Here is a 23339-nt window from a genome sequence, read left to right as displayed (position 1 = left end):
GGTCCACTCATTAAAACGCCCATTTGGTGATAAATAGCAGTCTGATTTTTGCATGAGAGTTTAATCTCTGTTCGGAGAGATTAGGTCTGTTCTGTCGGACAAAATACCTATGCCGTTTTCGTGGTCTGACCGTTCCAAATTTTTAACCTGTTCCACAATTAAAACTGCCCCTGTTCCAGTGTTCCCATATATCAAAGTTTGTCCGACTAGACACACTTAAGCTATTAACAAATTTTCAGCTTGCTATTAATCAACTTTTTTTTCATACGCGAGATCCAGACGTATATGTGAAAAACCGAAAATTTCAATATTACCAAGGTACGCAGATATTCTATGGGCATTTATGAGGTTTAAAATAGTGTCACTCACGCTTGATTAGCAATTAAAAAACAAAGGGGTTTTCGATATTGTATTGCAAAAACTCTTCGGGATTTCATCAATCGATGTTTAAATGTTTAAAGAATATCTACCTACCTTGGGAACATTGAAATTTTCAGTTTTTCACATAGTTTATGAGGTTTAAAAATTGCCGATTTCGCAATTTTTAAATTTTTAATCGCTTATACGTCAAAAACTCTTAACTTTAGAGAAAAGTCACTAAAAACTTTGTTCGATGTAAAAAAAATAATTTTAGGACAAAAACGTTTAAACAATTTTTGACCCACTTTTGGACCTGGCAACATGCAAATTTGTTAAAAGGGGTTCTTTTTGAGTAAGATTGTGCAAAAAATCCGAATCAGAATATTTTTCCTAGTGAATACGCAGTGGCTTTCTGGACTAATTCTGTTTCTCAAGTAAATACATACAAGATAAATATATGAATATAGAGAATACAGAACTTGTCAAAGCGTTATAAGTAAACAAGGATATTATGCTATCTATCTTTTATCTTCAAGCCTTAATCTATCGATCTTTGGACATTCTCTTTGGACCTTCTCTGTGGTCATCCACCTGGGTCCGGCATGCTTTTTGAGTTCGTCGCTCCATCTCATCTGAGGCCTTCCTCTTGCTCTCTTATGTTCTCATGTTCGCCAGTAGGTTATTTGCTTGTTCCATCTTTTATCTGCTTATCAGATGTTATGACCTGCAAATTTCCATTTGAGTTTTGCCACGTGTTCCTTAACGTGTTTCACTTTGATTATCCCTATTATACTACAATAAGAAAAAGAAAAACAGTTACATTATTATATATTACATTACCTCTAATAGCAAGAGATTGATTTCTAACGAACATATCTTCAGTAGCTGCATAAGGTGCTCTTTCTCTCGAATCAATAGAGTACGCTTTATTTTTGGCTTTGTTATAATAGGTAGCGAGGAATCCTCCGCCTACGCCAATGGTTGTAGGATTTCGGACACCTTCACAAAAAGCGGTGGCAATGACTGCATCTACCACATTTTTGCCTTTTTTTAAAATATCCCTAAAAGTAACAATACAAAGATTTACAATATATATATATATATATATATAAATTCGGGTTCAAAACGTCCTCGGACGTTGTCCGATGCCTTGTTGCCAATATCTTCTATCATTGCAGTTTTCATCTTCTAATCCTCGTACACTCATTGATCGTCTTACTCCCTGTATCCATGTCGTTCTTGGCCTTCCTCTTTTTCTGTTTTCTGTAGGTATCCATTTCATAATTTTCTTTGGCAGTCTTTCCTCCCCCATTCTCTGAACATGTCCGTACCACAAATGTAATTCGGAAGAACAAAACGAAATAATAGCAAAACACCAGAATACACTACAAAGATAAAAGACGAAAGCTTACAGGATGACTCACAAGATACCTATTCCAAAAAAGAATAACAGAAAGAAGCAGAGACATATTTTTATCACAGAAAGTGATGGAGTCGAAGACAGCTGGACAAAGTTTAATAACTTGGGCAGGCCGCACATCAAAGAAACATGAAACGTAAATTACGTTTCATGGAAATAAAACACTGCTAAACAAATATACGTCCGGCGATTTATGAAACTCTCCGAAAATAAAAATGTGTCATGAGCATGAATCACACTCGTTTCATTGGTAGGCGGACTTTGAGATTTGTTTAGCAGTGTTTTATTTTCATGAAACATGTTTCACGTTTCATGTTTCATATTTTTCGTTTCATGTTTCTTTGGTGTGCGGCTTGCCTTAGTGTTAGCAAAAGAAGTTTTTGGTGAAAAGAATATAAATTAAAATAAATCGTTCCCAAGACTAAGAACTCCATGGTTTTGTACAAAAGTGAAAGAAAAGTGCAAAGAGAAGAAAAAAGCTTATCTGAAATACATTTCGACTAAAACGCATGAGGCATACCATAAATAGAAGACAATAAGGAACGACATTAATGCACTTGGAAGAAGAATAAAAAAATGATCACTGGGAACGTTTTTCTAAAGAAATGGAACATGACTTTTATGGTCTGCAACAAGAGATATGATGCTTTATAACATGTCAAGGAATGGACGTAACGGAAATAATAGAACGAAAACACATACAAAAGGATACATGGATTGACTATCTAAAAAAGCTCAATGACATAATATAGAATAAAGAAACAAACGCTTATAATATGGTACCTATTCATTGACCTTGAGAAATCATATGATAGACTTCTTCGGCAGATTCTGTGGTGGGCGCTCTATTGAAATTGAAAAGGAGTTCCTGGTGAATATATGAAGATTGTGGGAGACATGTATGAGAGACATTATTATTATATATAATATATATTATATAATATAAACCTATTTTACCTTCCAACTTGTGCACATCCTGGTGCATTGCTCACAACAGCACCATTTAACCCAGATGCTGAAAGTGAATTAGGCAGTGCAGTTAAAGATCCCACCAATAATAAAAGTATAAGTCCTTGCAACACCTGCATATTCACTGGTTACCTAAAAACGTCATATTATCACATACGGAGATTCAATATTGGGTTATAAAATCTGTTTTACAGTAATCTTTTGAGTAACGTATGTTTGGATGAACCATAAAAAAATAGGTAATCAAAAATAAGGAAACAATTATTTCTATTAGGTGCTAAACTTATGAAATATACAGAGTGAGATTTATATATGGAACGCCACAATTATCTAGGAAACAGCTTGCACGATTTTTATAGGTTTTAGTGAGTAACGCTTGTTTCACACACTAAGAATAATAATTATAACCGTGCGATGGTTGAAATCTACATAGTGGCTCGAGCAATCATATGAAATCTTTCTCCCTTCACCGCTTGAAACGTTCGGTGAAGGGAGAAAGGGTCCATATGATTGCTCGAGCAACTATGTAGGTTTGATCAAAATTCTTAGTGTGTGTTTAGAGCGTTAGGCCCGCCGCAAATTGAACCTAAGCCAGACACAACCTGCGCCGGCGAACTGCGTAGACAGTTCTGCTCATCCTACTATCAGTTCATTCGTTCAGGGTTACCAGACCTAGGGAATTTCCCCTAAACCTAGGGAATTTTAAGCCAGCTTAGGGAAAAAGGGAATTTTATTCAATTCTATGAAAAATCTAGGGAATTCTTAACATTTGTAAGACGATTTTAAAAAATCTGTTTGATTTTATAAGCTTTATAAAATTGCACATATATTATCGACATGAAAATCGTTTTATTCGCGAATTCGGGGAATCCCAGCGATGCGTCAAAGTTTAGAAGTGAAGAGAATATGACAGATATCGATTTTTACGATTATCGATTATTCCCCATTTGTTATTAAAGGCAAACAAACATCAATAAGGTTATGTTATAAATCTATAATTAATCAGGGTTTCTGATTTATGGGTTGTAAGATTAAATTATTATCCATAATATACACGAAGAGATTTCTCTGGGATTGGGTTCTACCATTAACCATAATAATATTACTAGAATATTAGATAACCATAAATGTTCGATTTTTGATTTGGTGTCTCGCTTGTCAACAATAATCGATTCGAATCAATCAGTGTTTCGATCATTTTTAATTTTGACCATTTCGGACATTTTTCAATTTGGGAGTACAATGCTAGAAGTGTACAATATTTTCCGTATAAGGATTGTCCAATTTTGGGCTTTGCTCGTAAAAAGTAACAAAAAAATACTGGATCTACTCGCGGAAGACATCCTGAAATTACCCAGAGGCAGTACGCTTGCGCATTAGCTGTTCTGATGGAAAAAGTCGACCTTATCCAATGCCCAATTTTGTAATGCGCATGCGCATATTGAAAATATATAGGGAATTCTAGGGTAAAAATGGTTGTCAACTTGTTAGGGAAATCTAGGGATATTTTGACAAAAATTCTAGGGAATTAAAAAAAAAATCATCTGGCAACCCTGCATTCGTTCGCAGGTCAAGCTTGGGAACGTTTGTCATCGACGTACAGTTTTCTTGGGTCGTGGGACGCGTGACTCACTGCCAGATGTTTATTTTTATTTGTTTTTGTTTGCGAGATGGACATATCTTAAATGAATACGGATGGTATTACCTAAGTACAATTTATTGTGATAAATAAAAATATAACATAGTCAAAACCCCGAGTGAAAACTGCTTTGTCTTCATCATTAAATTCTGATAACTTTTGCTAGACTAAATAAGCTTATACTAAATAATGTTGGTAGACGAAATTAATAATTAAAGTTATGCCTTTACAAAAACACATTATTAGAAAATATTCATGTTACTAAAAACCGTGATCGATAAAAATATCGTATTACCCTCAAATTCAACTTGTCGACATATTACATTTTTGTTTATTGCAGATAGTGTTATTTTTTATGACCGATCAGTAGCGGAGGGATTATGAATTATGACCTGCAGTAATTGTAAATGATTGCGATCCTGCAGTAATTGTAAATGATTGTGATCCGAGCAGTAAATTGAGGAATATGAGTTATGACCGAGCAGTAGGGGAGAGATTATTTTAAATAGATATGTATGTATTATGTGCAGAAATAAAATACTCAGTGTAAGATATATTTTTATGCGCCCGCTTATGATCAAACTCGATGTTTTTTTTATACGATGTTACGAGTACGGAAATACCGATTTTAAGTTGCCTACTCAATTCAGTACAAGGATCAGATATATCAGTATTTGTACTCAGTAGCACTGAGAACCGGTATCAAAAGAAACCGTTACATGTCCGCACTGAGTTTGCCCGTCTCTATTCGTTACAGCGACAGCCAACGGTTGGTTTGGGTTGTGTTCAGTATGCGGCACGCTAGAAAAATAAATGCACGGGTCACCCGTCCCGCCGGCGGAGGTTGTGTCTCGCTTAGGTTCAATTTGCGCCGGGCCTTAGGGTCTTGTGATGTGGCTGATATTATGGCGGTATTTACATTGTTGTAGGATCATCGTTTTTCTAGAAACCTAATGAATTAATTATTTACATGTGCGAGTTTAAATTTTTTTTTAAAAATTTGTTATTTTATATAAATATTTTAAATCACTAAAAGCGTGCTATAGGCTATTGATTATGTACTATAGAAAGGAACTACAACGTTAACGGAGTTTTATTATTTCATATGGTTAATGAATCTGTATATATGAAAAAACCGCGGAGTGCTACCATTTAAAGGGGTGCGTTTTTGAGAAATGGGTGAATTAGTCTCTGGGCACAGGTTACATTAGGGTGAGTTCTATGCACTTTTAGTACAAACACGTCTACATAAAAATTGTTCCTGGTTAAATTTCCTATCTAAATATATCTTTTTAAAGTCAAAGATACTTTTTTTTTACAAAAATATATTCGAAAGAAAAAGCACAAAGAAACCCAGAAGAAAGAAATTTTGTTTTTGTCCCATTAATTTGGCCATGAGGATATAGGTATAGACATTGCTTCACAGAAATTACACATTTTCTCTTTAATATGATGTTTAGGAGAGGTCATTAGGATTTACAGTTTTCGAAATATGATGTTTCAAATTCTTCACTCACAGCAATTTTCATTGTTATTTCGCAAATATTGTTCTGTAACTTTTTTCTACGTAACTTTAGGTATATGCAATGGTACATGTAAGAGGAATAGAAATCAATTACCTTTAAAATGGTGTACTGTATATTGTTGTACGACTTCTTTTAAAGAGGTTATTTTTTTCAAGACTTTATACTTTTAACGAGTTTTTATACTTTTAGGATTATTTTAAATTTCCCATTATAACTCTTTTTTCTATATGGCATATATTATTTAATAAAAAAGAAAGCTTATTCTGTTTACTTTAAAATGGTGTATTATAAAAAATTCTAGGGTTATTTTTGAATAAGATATGCTTTTTCAAATTGTAATAAGTACTTGCAACGATTATTGATTTTAGGATTATTTTTTAAATTCCTCATTATGATTGAATCTTATTTTTTATAGGTAATACTTTGGATCCACTTGACTCGGCCGGGCAAACTTCAAAATATGGATTAATTCCAATAGTTACTGTCAAAGCTCCTGCACCACAAGTTTGCTTGAAAAAATAGCATGTAAATGTACCAAAGGATGTACAAAAAACTGAGGTTGTAGGAAGATAGGAACTAGTTGTTCAATATTCTGCAAAGGGTGCATGTGCATGGGTACTAATTGTGGGAACTCTAAGATAACTGAGGTACCAGAGGAAGATATTGAAGCTAATGCTAACAAAGAGATGGACTTTGATTTTAAAAATTTTTTAAATGCCAACGTTTAAATAATTTTAACTAAAGTGATGTTTTTTAAGACTAATGTTTATGTAATTTTTGTAAAAGAAATAATTTTAAATAATACAGGTAAAAAAATACCAAAGAATCACTCGATTTCCATTATGTATTTAAATATAGATGATACACCATTTTAAAGAACATAAAGTAAGCCCTCTTTGTTGCGCAATAAATAGATAGTATATTCATGTAAAAGAAAAAAAAGTTATAATGAGAAATTTCAAAAATAATCGTAAAAACTGTAAAAAATGATATTTTTTTATATCAGGTATTATATAATATATAATATATTATATAATAATTTTATTTTATTTTTATATTATATTATAAAAAAATCGTTCAAAGTATAAAACCGTGAAAAACCATAATCTCTTTAATAAAAGTCGAACAACGTTATACAGTAGACCATTTTAAAGGTAATTGATTTCTATTCCTATTACGTGTACCATTGTATATACCTAGAGTTACGTAGAAAAAAGTTACAGAAAAATATTTGCGAAATAACAAGGAAAATTGCCCAAAATTGCTGTGAGTGACAAACTTTGAAAAATCATATTTCGAAAACTGTAAATCCTAATGACCTTTAACAAACATCATTTTAAATAGAAAATATGTAAGTTTTCTTTCTGTGAAGCAATGTCTATACCTATATCCTCGTGGACAAAAGTTATGGGACAAAAAACAAAATTTCTTTCTTTTGGGTTTCTTTGTGCTTTTTCTTTTGAATATATTTTTGTAAAAAAAAGTATCTTTGACTTTAAGAAGTTATATTTAGATAGGGAATTTAACCAGGAACAATTTTTATGTAGACGTGTTTGTACCAAAAGTGCATAGAACTCATCCTAATGTAACCTGTGCCCAGGGACTAATTCACCCATTTCTCAAAAACGCACCCCTTTAAATGGTAGCACTCCGCGGTTTTTTCATACATAGATGTCCGTTGACCATATCAAATAATAAAACCCTGTTAACGTTGTAGTTCCTTTTAGCTATCTTATTTTGAATATAATCAATAGCCTACTAATGGAGTAAATACTTACAAGGATTTGACCGTCTTCTTTAAACAAAACACCTACAATAATTTAAAATATTAAAATCGGTAAGTTTATTAAACTCTAAATATTAACTTTGATATATTCTTGTTAACAATATCTTGTATCTCAACCAAAGTCTCGTGAACAAGTAGAAAAGTAAAAAAAGAAAAAAAAATAGTCTAGTGAAAAAGTTAATAATGTTTTTTAGCTTTAACTGCTGCTCTGACTCGGACACCAATTTAAACCGTTCCAAAATGATTATTTTTTAATGGCATGGACTAGGTGTCAATCAGCCAGTCACAACAGTGGCTAATACATCAAGGATAAAAGACCGTAAAGTCCATAAAATATCAATAACGAAGAGTTAGTTGAGTCATATATGTAATTTACGTAATTAATTTAAAATAAGCTACTAAGCTGAGGTAAGTTAAATATAGCTTCTTTTCAACATCATAGGTATGTTCAAAAAACGATCCACATCAAATACTATAGCAATTTTCTTCTTCTAGTGCTATCTCTACTAATGAAGGTTGGCTATAACCATTGCAAATTCATCTGTATCTCCTGCTTTTCTTAAAAGGGTCTGTATATTTAACCTGGTCCAGTTGCAGATGTTTTCCAGCCAGGATATTTTTATCGTCAACCAGCACACTTTTTTCCTTTGATGTTACCCTTCATAATCAGCTGCAACAACTCGTACTTATAATTTCTATGCCCCAAATATGTTGTTTTTCTCTTTTTAATGTTGGTCAAAAGTTCTCTATCTCTTCCCATTCTGTGCAAGACCATTTCGTTACTAATATGCTTGGTCCATGGTATTTTCAACATTCTCCAAAAAACACATCTTAAAATATTCTAACTTTCTCATTAAGTCAACATTAACAGTCAAGGCTTCGACATGTAAAGAAGAATAGAGTGGATATAATATTTTACCATCAGATATCGGATTTGCACACTTAACCTTTGGTTACTCAAAAATTTCTTTCTTCTTCTACTTCCTTCTTGTATGTAGGCTTTAAAGCCTATTTTTTCTTCAATATTAGCCTCCTAAATTGTTTAAGTTATCCCACCATCTTTTTCTTGGTCTGCCAATACTTCTTTGTTCATTTAGTGACTTATCTCGTGCTATTAGTACTACCCTATCCTCTGCCATTCTACTAAAGTGTTCGTTCCACTCCTGTTTCCGTTTTGTCACCCATCCATCTATGTCTTCTAGATTGCATGATCTTATGTTTTCGCTTCTTTCCCTATCCAACAGACTTTTCCCTGATATTCGTCTGAGTATTTTTATCTCTGTTGTTTCTAGTAGTCGTCTCGTTTTAGATGTGTCAGGTCTTGTCTCCGCCGTGTATGTCAATATATGTATAATTACTGCTTTATAAATTCTTACTTTTGTGTCTTGTGTTAGGTGTTTGTTCTTCCAGATTGTGTCATTAAGAGATCCCGCCGCTTTACTTGCTTTTAAGCTTTGTTGTCGTACTTCCTCTTCAACATCTCCATAACTGGTTAAGTATATCTGTTCCCAGATATCTAAACCTTGCTTCCTGCTTTATTATTTTCCCATCAATTTCGATTTTACATCGTAGTGGGTATTTAGATGCTGTCATACATTTGGTTTTTCTGCTGATATTATCATATTGTATTTTTTGGCTGCTGTATTGAAGATGTGTGTTAATCTTTGGAGATCGTCTTCTGTCTCGGCGATTAATGCGGCGTCGTCTGCATAACATAATATTTGGATTTCCTTGTTCCCCGTTCTGTAACCATGACCTTTACGTACTGCTTCTATTATTTCGTCCATTATTATGTTAGACTTAAAAGACAATGAATATTGTGAATGTGGAGAAATAGGCACACCAGAACACATAGTATGTATTTAATTGCGAAAGACAAACAAATACTCAAGAACTACAAAGAATGAGAAGGGACCTTGTTGGCATAAATATAGAAAATATAATACAAAATGAAGAACTATTTAATACACTAAACAATTTAGCGGACATAATATCAAAGAAACAATTAGAATTATATAATATTAGACGAAGAAGAAATCAAGTAAATAATATCCAACCTCTATGAATTTGAATAAGAAATTACCTATACAAAAAAAAATTAAAATTAATTATAAAAATATAAAATAAAATATTGGAATAATTAAATAAATATTTATAATAATAAAAAATTAAAAATTAGCATAAAATATAAAATAAAATAAATCAAAAATCGAAAAATTATTAATCAAACAAAAAAAAATTAAACTAAAAACCTGAAATTTTAAAACTCAATGGTCTGAGGCTCACCGAAAGGATATCATAAAGTCGATTAGACCTGCACTAAAAATTATTCGTGACTATTTTTAGATGAAGAGTGCTGGCATTTCTCATCTCAGAATGAGAAATGGGAGCACTTTTATAAAAATTGTATGTTCAAAAAAAAATTAATAATTTATTTTTGTTTATTAGTTTTTGTATATTTGTTATTATTTGTTCATTAGAATTGTTTATTAGAATTGTTTACAATTTGTAGTTTTCATAATTAGTAGTAGATTAGGGCTATTGTTAATTAGTCAAATATAGAAAATTCTTAAAATAATAATAATGTAAAGATAAACTACTGTAATCCCATCAGGAAACGACCTGGATTAGTCACAAGAGGCCAGGTCATTTGTATAGTACTATAAATAAATAAAATAAATAAATAAAAAATTATTATGTTAGAGTAATATGTAGGTATGTAGGTAATATGTATTTTGTAGGTGTAAGAGCAGTGCGCTTAACGAGTCACCTTGTCTGACCCCGCTTTTTACTGGTATAAACTGCGTTAGTTTTCCATTTATCTTTGCCTGTATTCGATTAAAAAATTTCCTCATCTTCAAAAAGGCTGCTCTTGATTGCTGTATTGTTTATCGAATACAACAATAACAATAATAAATGAGACGATGAGGTCCTCAGAGTTCAATAGCAAACTCGTCTGCTGCTCTCTACTCAGTTCGAAAGCTGGTTTGCTATAGACTGTCCAAGTTGCTCACAATATTTTCTCTATATACATATCTTATTCTTCTTTAATTGCTGTCTAGCAATCGGAGGTTGGATATCATTATCACTATCTTTACTATATCTCTCGCTGATCTGAATAGTTCTATACAACTGTATTTGAACCAGTCCCTTAAAGCCTTCAACCATGATACTCTCATTCTTCCTATACGCCTTCCCCCTCTTATCTTTCCCGGTATTATCAGTCTTAGCATTTTACATCGCTGTTCCCTCATTGCGTGTCCCAGATATTGTAACTTTCTTATTTTTTTATTGTGTTCATTATTTCGTATTCTTTTTCCATTTCTCGTAATATTACCGTGTTCGGTTTCTTCTGTGTCCATGCCAATCTAAGCATCCTTCTGTAACACCACATTTCAAATGACTGTAGCTTATTTATGTGTTCTTGCTTCAATGTCCAGCTTTCAAGTCCATATTGCAGTATTAAAAACACGTAGCATCTCAAAGATCTTACTCTAAGTTCTAGTCTAACGACAAGATAGAAAATAAAGCGGCTTCAGAGGTTTAGAATGGGAAATCTGAAGACCATTTGATGTTAACCGTTCATGAACAATAGCAAAGATATCTTTAAGAGAAGCCATGGTATCAAATTTCATATTTTCAATATTATGCAAAGACCACCTGCATATTTTACTATTTGAAATGGAATATGATTAAAACTTAATTGGTGTAAATCAACAGCATGCAAGTTAAAAAGAAAAGGGCACAAAACTGAGCCTTGTGGAAGACCGTTATTGTTATTTCTTGGACCTACATTTTTAATGATAGACCAAAATGTCTTAAAAATATTTTTTCTCTCTTGGTACAGACTTTAATAATCAAGTTGACTACCTAATTTGGAATTTGAAATAATTTCAATAGCTTCTCTTTTAAAATAGGCAGACATACAATATCATAAGCACTTTCTACGTCTATGAAAAGCGCAGAAAGGTAATGTGGGATAATTATTGTTGATGTCTACTATGATTATCTAGAGAACCAACCCTTTTATTAAGGGGTTGGGTCTGTAGATGGGCTAATTTATTATGAATTATCCACCACTCTAATCTAATTTTGATATAAGAGTACAAAGATATTAGCAATTACTAGTTTCTTGTGCCAAATTGACCTATTGTAATCGAATGTAAACAACCAAGATCGTTGCTAGTGATTGTTTCAATATACACAAAAATATTTTCAAGATTATACTTAGCTGAATTTATATTAAATCCTCTGTTGGGTGCCACTTCTTCTTCCATAGTTGAGTCCATAATCTCAGATGACATAATAATATTTTTAGAGGCCATTAAAATTGTTCTCCAGTCTACATCCCTCATAGCGAACAATAACAAATTTATAAGCACTATGCGATGTTTTTTAACACTGCAGTTAAAAAAACAGTTACATATTCTTCTTGTTCTTATTGCGCCATCTCCTTTCGTAGGTTGGCGATCATCATCATCAATGGCGCTACAACTCTTTGCGAGTCTTTGCCGCGTTTACTTTTGTCTTCCATGTTTGTCGGTCCTGTGCCACTAATTCCCATTGTCGCACTCCCATTTTCTCTAGATCTTCTTTGACTGCATCTTTCCACCTTTTTCTAGGCCGTCCTACAGACCTTCTTTCATCTAGCCTTTCCCAGAACACATTGTTTATGGGGTGATTGTCGTTACTGCGTATCACATGCCCTGCCCATCTGATTCTATTGGCCTTTGTATATCTGACTAGATTTTCTTTTCCGAATAGAGACTCTAGCTCGTTATTGTATCTGCGCCTCCATTCGTTTGTCACGCTGTCTCTGCAAGGGCCATATATCATTTGAAGGATTTTACGTTCCCACACCAGCAATTTATTCACTTCCCTTTTTGTTAGGTTGGCGATCTAAATGACAATTATAGATTTGGAAACTGCTGCACGAAAAATGTCTGCAGATGAGAGGTCAAACCATCTTCTCTGGTTTTTCAGCCGCGAGTTCTGGCGTCTTTCTACTAATCTTTTGCCCTGTACTTTACCTTCCAATATGATTTGAAATAGTTCATATCTTTCACCTTTCAACACATGGCCAAAGTATTGTATTTTTGTTTCTTTGATTATTCTTAGTAATTCTTACTAAAATTTCACGGCAATTGCTTTAAAACCAAATAAAATAAACTGTAAAATGTATAGAGCTTCAAAATGCGTGTCAACACTTTGACAGTTATTTGACAATTGTTTGAGTCCAATGTTTTATATCGAAAATAGTTAGTTCCTAGTTTGTATTATTTGAGGCGATCATTTCAGTGTCATGTATACTTTGCTGTTGATCATGTTTTCTTTCTATTACTTGTTTGTCCCATTACGTATTCCTAGTTTTTTTTTAATCCTCAATAATACTATCAATCCATATTTTTCTGGGCCTACCTCTCAGTCTCTTCCCGTTTAATTCTTTTTCTAAATACTGTTTTTGTATTTCTCTTATCATCCATCCTTTTTACGTGTCTCAACTAAATCAGTCGTTTACTTCGTATGTCTTTTGTGAAAGTGGGTCTATTAAAGTGAAATATCTATACTATATATTTCATGGTTCATTCATACATGACATTCCCCATTCTTCTGTATAAGTCAATATATTTCCCTTAATCTTTCTCATCTCAAGAAATTGTTCCTCTTGTTCACTAGTAAAAAAACAAGTTTCTGATGCATATGTTACTACGGGTCTCATAAAAGTTGTGTATATTTTTATTTTGGACTTACATAATAAATACTAATTTTAACTTTATAATATTCTATAGGCTGTAGAAGCATTTGTTTCCAAGTGAAGTACTCGCTATTGCCTCATACCGTTTTTATTCCCTTCTCTAGCTGTTAATCCTAAATATTTAAGATTGTCTACTTTTTCAGTTTGTACTTTTTCCTGGGTTGTTTTCATGTACTTTGTCTTTGAGACATTAACTTCTAGGCCATAGTTTGTGCTACTTTTTTAAAATAATATTTTGATTAAAATAAATATAAAAAAAAATAAAATAAAATAAGATTTGTACATCATCATCCATCCTCAAAAGTCCACTGCTGAACAGGCCTCCTCCCCTCGTTTCCAACCCCATCTATCCTGCGCCGCTCTCATCCAGTTTTTATTTATCTTTCTTAAGTCGTCAGTCCATCTTGTAGGCGGACGACCGACGCTTCTCTTGTCTTCTCTTGGCCTCCATTCCAATAACCTCTTCGTCCATCGCCCATCTGTCATTCTGGCTATGTGTCCTGCCCATCTCCACTTCAACCTGGCTATCCTCTCGATGACGTCAGTCACCTTTGTTCTTCTCCTGATTTCTTCGTTTCTGATTTTGTCTCGCAGAGTTATTCCTAACATTGACCGCTTCATTCTTCTCTGCGTGACTCTTAGTTTGGTAGCCGAGGCTTTAGTTAAGGTAAGTGTTTCTGATCCGTACGTCAAGACTGGGAGGACGCACTGATCTAATACCTTTCACTTTAGGCATGTGGACAACTCACTTTTAAAAGTTTCTCTCAGTTTTCCAAATGCTGCCCACCCAAGACCTATTCTTCTCTTCAGTTCATGAGTCTGGTTACCTCTGCCAATCCTAATTTCATGTCCCAGGTATTTATATCTATCTACGAGTTCTATTTCCTTCCCAACAATACTGATGTTCTGGTTGGGTACCAAATTTGTCATTATTTTTGTTTTCGAGATGTTTATATTTAAACCTACATTTTCTGTAGCCACAACGAGTTCTTGTACCATCTCTCTTGCCATACCTAGATCCTCAGCTACTATTACTATATCATCGGCGAAGCGTAAGTTGTTTAGGTATTCTCCATCGATTTTTATTCCCTTTGTCATATTATGATTTGTACATATTATGTACAAATATTCTCTAGGTCTTTTAATGTCCAGCTGTCTATATCATCTTGGTAAGCTACCACTTGGTCGATCTTTGTAAATATTGTATATTCTCTATCTATAGGAGTTTTCCTGATAACTTTTTCTAACGCAAAGTTAAAAGTGTTGTGGATAGCGCATTTCCTTGTGTTAGACCTTCGTTAACATCATCGGACAGTTGATGTTGGATTCTTGCTTTTGCTTTGGTATTGGTTAGACATAGCTTTACTTATCTGATTAATTTTTTTGGCACATTTAACTCTTGCATGTTTCGTGCTGTTGCCCTTTACGTCGTTTTTTAGTGCTGGTTCTAGTTTTTTAGCAAATTTTCCGGTAAGAGCTACGGTGCCCACCTGATAGTATTCATGTGCTATGCACCATTTTCTTTATAGACGAAGCAACGAAGCACTAAAATGCCCAAAACCTAGGAATTTTGTGCAGTAAGATGAATCGTCATGGAACTTTTTGCATTCGATTAGAGAGAGTGTCAGGCAACTTTGTGAACTAAATTCATCTAGGGCAAAAATTTGTGTGCATAAGAAAATGCATTTTAAAGGTGCACAATGAATTTTTATACTCGCGAGTCTTGGGGATCGCTGAGTACGAATTTCATATCGGTGATGGTCTCCAAGGTACCTGGTGCCCACGGTGGAGCTCGTCGCCTAGAGTTTTATGTTATAATCGTTAAAAATCAGTCAATATCCATTAGTCGGGTGGTTTTTTGGAGTTGCCGGCCACGAATTTAATGTTGGCGATGACATCCAAGATACCTGGTGCCCAGGGTGGAACTCGTCGCCTAGAGTTTTTAGTTATAATTATGCAAAATTAGCCAAAAACTATTACCCCGTGGGTTTTGGGGGTCGCTAAATACAAATTTCATGTCGGCGATGGTCTCCAAGGTACCTGGTGCCTAGTGTGAAACTCGTCGCCTGGAGTTTTATGTTATAATAATTAAAAATCAGTCAATATCCATTTTACGGCGGTTTTTGGGGTCGCTGGTCACGAATTTAATGTCGGCGATGGTCTCCAAGATACCTGGTGCCTAAAGTGGAACTCGTCGACAAAAGTTTTTAGTTATAATTATTCAAGATTAGTCAAAAACTATTACCCTGGTGGTTTTGAGGGTCCCTGAATACGAATTTCATGTCGGCGATGGTGCCCAAGTTACATGGTGCCAAGGGTTGGAACTAGTTGCCTAGCGTTTTTTACTCGTCATACTCGTCGCCTGGAGTTTTATGTCATAATTATTCAAAATCAGTGAAAAACCATTAATCTGGGGGTTTTGGGGGTCGCTTAGTACGAATTTTATGCTGTCGATGGTCTCTAAGTTACCTGGTGCCCAGGGTGAAACTCGTCGCCTGGAGTATTATGTTGTAACCATTCAAAACCAGTCAATAACTATTACTCGGGGGTTTTTGGGGTCTCTGAGTACGAATTTCATGTCGGCGATGGTCTCCAAAGTACCTGATGCCTAGGGTGGAACTCGTAGCCTGCAGTCTTATGTTATATTCATTCAAAATCAGTCAATATCCATTACTTCGGTGTTTTGGGGGTCGCTAAATATATTTTTCATTAGTAATTTTTCTTAAAACACTTTTATATTATATCCTAAAAAATTACCTATTTAAAAATTATTTTAAAATTTTGTCGCTTTTAAAGCAGTTGTCGTTAAATTTTGACACTAATTACATTTATGAAATTTTGACATAATTTTCATTTTAAGGGTAATTTTTTGTGTTTTCTGCGGTATAATTTTAATTTTTAGATTTCTAGTCTGCTTTTATATAAAAAAACAGTGGTTTTTAGAACTATTTAGCGACGTATTAGAACCAAAAAAGAAGATGTATATGGTGATTTTTCTATTGACTTTCTTGGGTGTGAATCTGTCTTTTTATTTTACTGCTCCTGGTTTAAAAACAAAGCATAGTATATATGTGAATACCTCCAAGCTACACTTTTATGTAGTTCTGTTCTTTTAAAAAATTTTAATTAATTATAAAAAAAACATCTAAAAAGTGATACCGTATTAAAAGCAAAGTAAGTTTTTAATGTTGGTGTTTTGAAAAAGTCATATATTTTATACTTATTAGTTTTGTTAATTACAGAATAAATAATAATATTATAATATCAAGCCGTTTAAGATTGGTATTAAAGGAATTCTCATTATCTACCGTCTATAGCTGCGCTGTTTTATAATTTTGGTTTTCGAAATTGCGGAAGAGAGAAATTTGTGTAACTTCAAGTAAGTAAATATATTTTTTTATTTTATTTTACTTTTTTATCAATTTTTTCATTATATTATACAAATAAATTGATTGTGAATACGTGCACTAACATTTAATTTAACACGTATTTTTTAGATTATTTTATACCTACTTTAAAGACCATCGCCAACATGAAATTGGTGCCCAGCGACCCCTAAAACCTCCATAGTAATGGTTATTGACTGATTTTGTATAATTATACCATAAAACTCCAGGCGACGAGTTCCACCCTGAGCACCAGGTACTTTGGAGACCATCACCGTCATGAAATTCATATTCAGCGACCCCCAAAATCCTCAGAGTAATGGTTATTGACTGATTTTGAATATTTATAACATAAAACTCCAGGCGACGAGTTCCACCCTGGGCACCAAGTACACAAATTGCCCAAAACCCCCCGCGTAATGGTTTTAAATGATTTGGAATAATTATAACATAATACTCCAAACGACGAGCTCCACCCTGGGCACCAGGTATCTAGAAGGCCATCGACTACATGAAACTCTTGTTCAGCGACCCCCAATACCCTCAGAGTAATGGTTATTGACTGATTTTGAATGATTATAACATAAAACTCCAGGCGACGAGTTCCACCCTGGGCACCAGGTATCTTGGAGACCATCGCCAACACTAAATTCGTGGCCGGCGACCCCAAAAACCCCCGTTTAATGGATATTGACTGATTTTTAATGATTATAACGTAAAACTCTAGGCGACGAGTTCTACCGTGGGCACCAGGTACCTTGGAGACCATCGCCGATATGAAATTCGTGCTCAGCGATCCCCAAAACCCCCGATTATAAAAATTCAACTCTTTTTCATCAATATTGCCTGAGTTCTAAATTTTTCATTTTCACCTCTTCGAGATGCACTTTTAAAATGCATTTTCTTATGCACAAAAATTTTTGCCCTAGATCAATTTAGTTTACAAAGTTGCCTGACACTCTCTCTCTAATCGAATGCAAAAAGTTGCATGACGATTCATCTTACTGCACAAAATTCCTAGGTTTAATGCTTCGTTTATATGTGTGGAGGTGTTTATGGAGTACGAGTACATATTAATTAATAAAAATTACTTTTTAATTTTATATTTACAGTTTTATTTTAATTATTCATATTCTACCTACATATAGGCAACTGAACCACGTCTTCTTTTGTCATGGACCCCAACGAGGTGTCTGCTATCCTTATCTAATGATATCGCAGTTACTGCTACAAACCCGTCTGGATAAGAGAAAGTAATATTGTGACCTTTACTTTGAAGACCTTTTACAATTTCTGGATTCTGGAACCAAATAAACATGAATTAGGCGTCTGATTATAATTATTTATAATAACAATTCAACGAAAATCAAGAAAAATATCAAAGAAAACGTCGGGTTGATAGTAAAATTTAAAAAAAAACAGAGATAAAAGCAAAATTAAATGAGGAATGAACAAATATAGAATACTAGGTTTTTGATTGGTGATGTAAGTATATTTCTAATATTACCTCATATATCCATTCGTCCTCCATATCTAATGTCATTGGGAAAAGTTGGTGATGTACTCTTTGTAGACCGGATGCACTTTCCACATCCATGTTAAAGTATAAACGATTAAGTATAACCTAAAAAACAGAAAAACAGTAGAATATTGGTCTGCTAATTTTAAAATGGAATTAATATAGATATCTATGGTCCGTCCGCTATAACTTTTCCCATGCGGTACGATTCATTTTCAATCAAATTAAGTCAAAACAGAAAGTGAAACGTACGCCGATGTGTGTAGTAAGTAGTATACAGTATACAGTATACAAAATATATATATACACATCGACGCGACGTTCGTTTCAATTTATGTTTTGACTTAATTTGATTGAAAATGAATCGTACCGCATGGGAAAAGTTATAGCGGACGGACTATAGTAACAATGCTACTTTGGGATTTCTGAGCAATATCAGTATAAGATCATCCACTTGAAGGAAAAAAAATTGAATTCGTCTATTTCATTGTGACGTAATGTGTTGGTGAATCCAATATATTACATATCTCATTCTAGTTGGTTTTTGAATTATCAGTAAACACAAGCGCTATTTTTTGTAACTTTCCTGAATATCTGCAGGACTTCCAAAACTACATTAAAATTTTCACGGTTGGCTGTGGCTTCTTCTTCATGTCTATGAAAAGATACCACTTGTTTGGATAAAAAGAGGGTTGCCATAGAGTTGCCATAGCAACCAAGTGATGTTTTGGTGACACGTTGAACGGTCGGTCGAATTCGCTTCCAGTTTTCTTGATTCCGACTTTGACCTTGTGCGCCCTACGGTACACAGAGTTAATCATTATTCCAATCCACATATCTAATGTTGTTAATGGGAACTCCGTTGACATTTGTTCCAGCTGTTTCACCAACAAGCGTTAAAAATAATTGGAGACAATACGCATCCGTGTCTCACCCCATGTCTAATTTTAATTTCCTTTGATAGCTGTTAGTTAACAGATAGTTTTTTTCGCTACTTATAGTAAAAATTCGATATCATCCTGATATAATGACCTCTAATAGTGTATCTTCTTTGATTTCAGGATATTGTTCAATCAATTATTGTTTATTATTAAATTGTACTTTATCAAAAACTTTTGAATAGTCAATAAAACACGCATATATTTCTCTTGGCAGTTTTGACTGACGTCCTGGCATCTTTGTATCAGTATAAAGTGAAAAAAGAGCTTTACTCCTTCTTAGACCTTTCAAAAGTTTAAATTGTATGTCAATAATGTATATGTCCAGTTTATGATATATTCGGTTATGGATAACTTTTAGTAGTAGCTTTAGCACATGAAACATCTAACTAATGTTGCAGTAATCGCTGCATTCTCTTGCGGTTTTCGTTTTGGAGAGACAATTAAAGATCAATATTAACCAGTCTTTGGGTAATGCGCTTGATCTATTTTGGTTCAAAAGTCTTAGTAACTAAAGCATTAATGTGCTTCTCATTTATAATTTTTAGTATTTCCATTGAAGGCTTTCCCCACTCTTCACTATTTTCAATGCGTGTTATATTTCTTCTTTTATAATATCTATTCCGATTCCTTCTAACGTAAGTTTTATGTGTTCCAGGTCCCCTCTTTCATCATCGAACAGTTCGTCGATGTCGTCTGCCAACGTTGTACTTTCTAATATAAGGCTAGGAGATGGAAGGAATAGAAAGACAGTTCAGAGGAGAACTGATCTGGGGACTCGACTATCTAAAAACCGTCCAGCGATTAAGTTCTGATTAATCGCTGGCCGTTCCCTACCGGCCGCGTATTGAGTGGCCTGTCCCGTATTGACCGTGTTTACAGATAAACAACCGTGGGTCTCGGCTTTCTCGAACCTCCGCGGAGGTTCGAGAAAGCCGAACTCCGCCGGGAAGCTCGCCGGGAACTAAATATTTTTTTTTTGTTTTTATTTTATTGATTTATAAGAATATATTTTTATTTAAATTAAACCTATGTTTTACTGAGTCTGGTGTAAATTCGTCACCTCAAAAGAAACATTAATCTGCATACGTCATAAAATCTCTTTAATAATAAAAATCGAACACTCACCTGCATTACACTTGAAGTAATTTTACTTCCTCCCGCACCACCAACAACCATGAAAAGGTCGTTTCTTCCATCCAATATGATTGTCGGACACATTGAGGACTGTGGTCGTTTTCCCGGACGAATGAAATTTGATGGAGATGGAGGATAACCGTATTCATTGACTAATCCCGGTGTCGAGAAATCATCCATAGAATCATTGAGTATGATGCCAGTGCTTTCCGATACGAATCCTGCTCCCAAGCTGGAAAAACAATAAACTTAAAAGGTTTGTTTTCTGCGTGCAAAGAAAACTAGGACAATCAAGACAAAATATCTTAAAAGGCTTGTTGATTTTTGATTCAGAGTTGTGACTGCATAGCTCCACCGATGAAGCATGAGATGCAGAAATATTTATCTGGAAATGGTGGTCCAACTCTGAATCAAATAGAAACAAAAACTGTCTTTTACCCTGGTTTTTCTTTACTCTGATTTTTGTGTACTCGAAACTGTCTTTCGGCATTTTTCCTAGACAAAAAGACTAGATAATAAAACAAGAAATCTTGATATATCTTGACTATTACTAAAAAACTAAATTTTATTTTAAACTAATAACAAATTTAGCACATTTTTAAATCAGAATGGAAAAGCCATGAAATAAGGCAGATAACACTTCTTATGGAGTCAACGCCTAGTCGAATTCTTGACTTTGTTATTGAAGTTGCTCTTGAAAATAGCTTTTCCGCTGGTGCAGATGTTGCTGGCGTTCCGAGAAAATCCTTGGCCATTTTCGATAATGAAGGGTTGAATTTTTCTCATGTCTTCTCCACCAATTAAGTATATCCTCAGAATCTTCTGACCTAGGCTTATTTAAGTATTTTTCAATTTTATACTTCCAAGATTGTAAGTTATCATTATCAGCTTTCTTAAATAGGTAAGGATGATCTAAATCAAATTCGTTATCTTCTTTTTTTTCAGACTAAGTACTGGCTCTGGTTTTGGATTCTGTAGATCATTCTGGGATTTATTAAAGTAGTTAGCTTTAAATGTTTGTTCAAATTTTTGTACTACCTTTGATTATAGAATCTTTTCTCAAGATGAAGAGGAAAATGCCTCTACTTTATACCGAGAATTCAAAATAAGGACTTTGCAGTGTATCCAATTAGTTTTGTTGTAGTGTTTAGTGTTTCAGTAGTATTTTATCTCTAACAGCTTGAATGCAGTAGATTAATTGCTCATCGGTAGCGTCTTTATCAATTTTATTACTAAGTTCATGAGCCCACATTATGTCTAGTTTGTCTAAAAGTAAATTTACTCCAATTACCGCCAATGGGAGTGTGCAATATTTATTCCCTTCGAGAATTGAAGAAAGTGTTTGAAAGTTACTCAGATACTGACAAAATTTACTGATCACAACCATGCTTTGCTGCAGGGGAATCACCGAACCGGGTAATCAAGAAATTTCAAGATCTTGAAATTTCTTGAGTCAAGACAAAATATAAGATGTCAAGAAAACGTCAAGACAAGATTTTTTAAATTTCTTGATTTTTTTTCAAGACAAGGCAAGAAGTTGATGTCAAGACAAGAATTCTTGTCTTGTCGACCCCTACTTTAGATATATTTGTGCTTCTGAATATCCTACTGAGTGCATATTTGAGTATTCTACTGAGTGTAATTGGACTTACATATAATTAATACTGCTTGTAAGAGATATTCCGTCACCATTTGGACCCCAGACACAGAGGTTAGCTGTACCATGATCTTGAATAGATTGGAATGTAGCACCATAGTGTGTGGCCTCATTGAATGTTTTTAAATCAGTGATTTTCTTTCTTGTATCTGCAGCATAACGTTTGGAAGAGAGCTTGGTAATCAACTAGAAATTTAAAATAATATACATTAAATATTCTGCAATTGATATAATGGTAAGGAATTAAAAATTAATAATTCAGATTGTAAAATAGCTAGAAAGAAATCGAATGTGCAAAATCTGAGAGATGCAACAGTTGTAGAACGGTATTCGGAAAACATTACCAACAGGCTAAGGAATCAAAATGTAAATGAATGTAGATGAAATAGGAATAGAAACTTAGATATGTCCGTAAAAATCATTGGTTTGATGATGAATGCAAGAATGTAATAGGGGTGATTGTTTACTAATAAGAAGTTTAAAGTAAGGTTGACGGGGGTTGCAAATGAATTCGCTTGGTATTTTTGAATTTAGACGTTTTTTAAGTATAAAGAAACCAGATATGTAACAGTATTGAAAATAAAAGGGTTATATGCGTGTTGCTTCCCTCAATTCTCTTCCTCTTTACGTGTTATCTCCGCGACGAAGGTTGGCAATCATCATTGAAGTTTTCAAGTATTGAAGTTTTCTTATTTTGATGGAATCCAGCATTCCCTGCTGTTCTGTATTCTCCTTAGTACTTCCTCATTGGATATTCTGTCTGTACAGGAGATTTTCAGCATTCTTCGATACGTCCACATCTCAAATGCTTTCAATCTATTGAGGCATTGTTTATTGAGAGTCCATGTCTCCACATCATACAAAAGAACAGAAAATACATAAAATTTTAGTACTCGCTTTCTAATATTTAGGCTAAGGTCTCTACTACATAATATTTGTTTTATATTAGTGAATGCACTTCTAGCCTTTTCTATTCTAATTCGGATTTCTTTGGTATAATCGTTTGTTTCACTAATATTTGTTCCTAAATAGTTATAATTCTGAACTCGTTCTATCGTTTTATTATTTACGTGTAGATTGATGTTTCTAGTATTTTTCTTTGATATAACCATGAATTTCGTTTTCTTTATGTTTAGTGACAGACCAAATTCTTCACTCGTTGCAACAACTTTATCTAAAATTCTTTGTAGATCTGTAATAGTTTCTGCTATTAATATGGTGTCATCGGCGTATCTAATTTCACATAT

General features: G+C 33.9%; 2 protein-coding genes across 4 annotated transcripts in view; both read right to left on the bottom strand.

Annotated features, from left to right (window-relative positions):
• Positions 1–9690, bottom strand: part of LOC114328424 (scoloptoxin SSD14-like) — a 32929-nt gene extending 23239 nt beyond the window's left edge. The window contains exons 1-3 of the mRNA XM_028277276.2: positions 7693–9690; positions 2738–2881; positions 1201–1421 (exon numbers count right to left, since the gene is read on the bottom strand). Of these exons, the coding sequence (XP_028133077.2) occupies positions 1201–1421; positions 2738–2868 (352 nt within the window). The 5' untranslated portion in view covers positions 2869–2881; positions 7693–9690. The remainder of the gene's footprint in view (positions 1–1200; positions 1422–2737; positions 2882–7692) is intronic.
• Positions 9691–17914: 8224 nt separating this feature from the next.
• Positions 17915–23339, bottom strand: part of LOC114328498 (scoloptoxin SSD14-like) — a 41371-nt gene continuing 35946 nt past the window's right edge. For all 3 annotated transcript variants that reach the window (XM_028277369.2, XM_028277373.2, XM_028277377.2), the window contains exons 7-10: positions 22088–22278; positions 20427–20667; positions 18349–18465; positions 17915–18141 (exon numbers count right to left, since the gene is read on the bottom strand). In XM_028277369.2, coding sequence (XP_028133170.1) covers positions 17980–18141; positions 18349–18465; positions 20427–20667; positions 22088–22278 — 711 coding nt within the window. In that variant the 3' untranslated portion in view covers positions 17915–17979. The remainder of the gene's footprint in view (positions 18142–18348; positions 18466–20426; positions 20668–22087; positions 22279–23339) is intronic.

This window comes from Diabrotica virgifera, chromosome 3 (assembly GCF_917563875.1).
Source record: "Diabrotica virgifera virgifera chromosome 3, PGI_DIABVI_V3a".
In the NCBI taxonomy this organism is placed as follows: domain Eukaryota; kingdom Metazoa; phylum Arthropoda; class Insecta; order Coleoptera; family Chrysomelidae; genus Diabrotica; species Diabrotica virgifera.
This window is presented reverse-complemented; position numbering and strand designations above follow the sequence as displayed.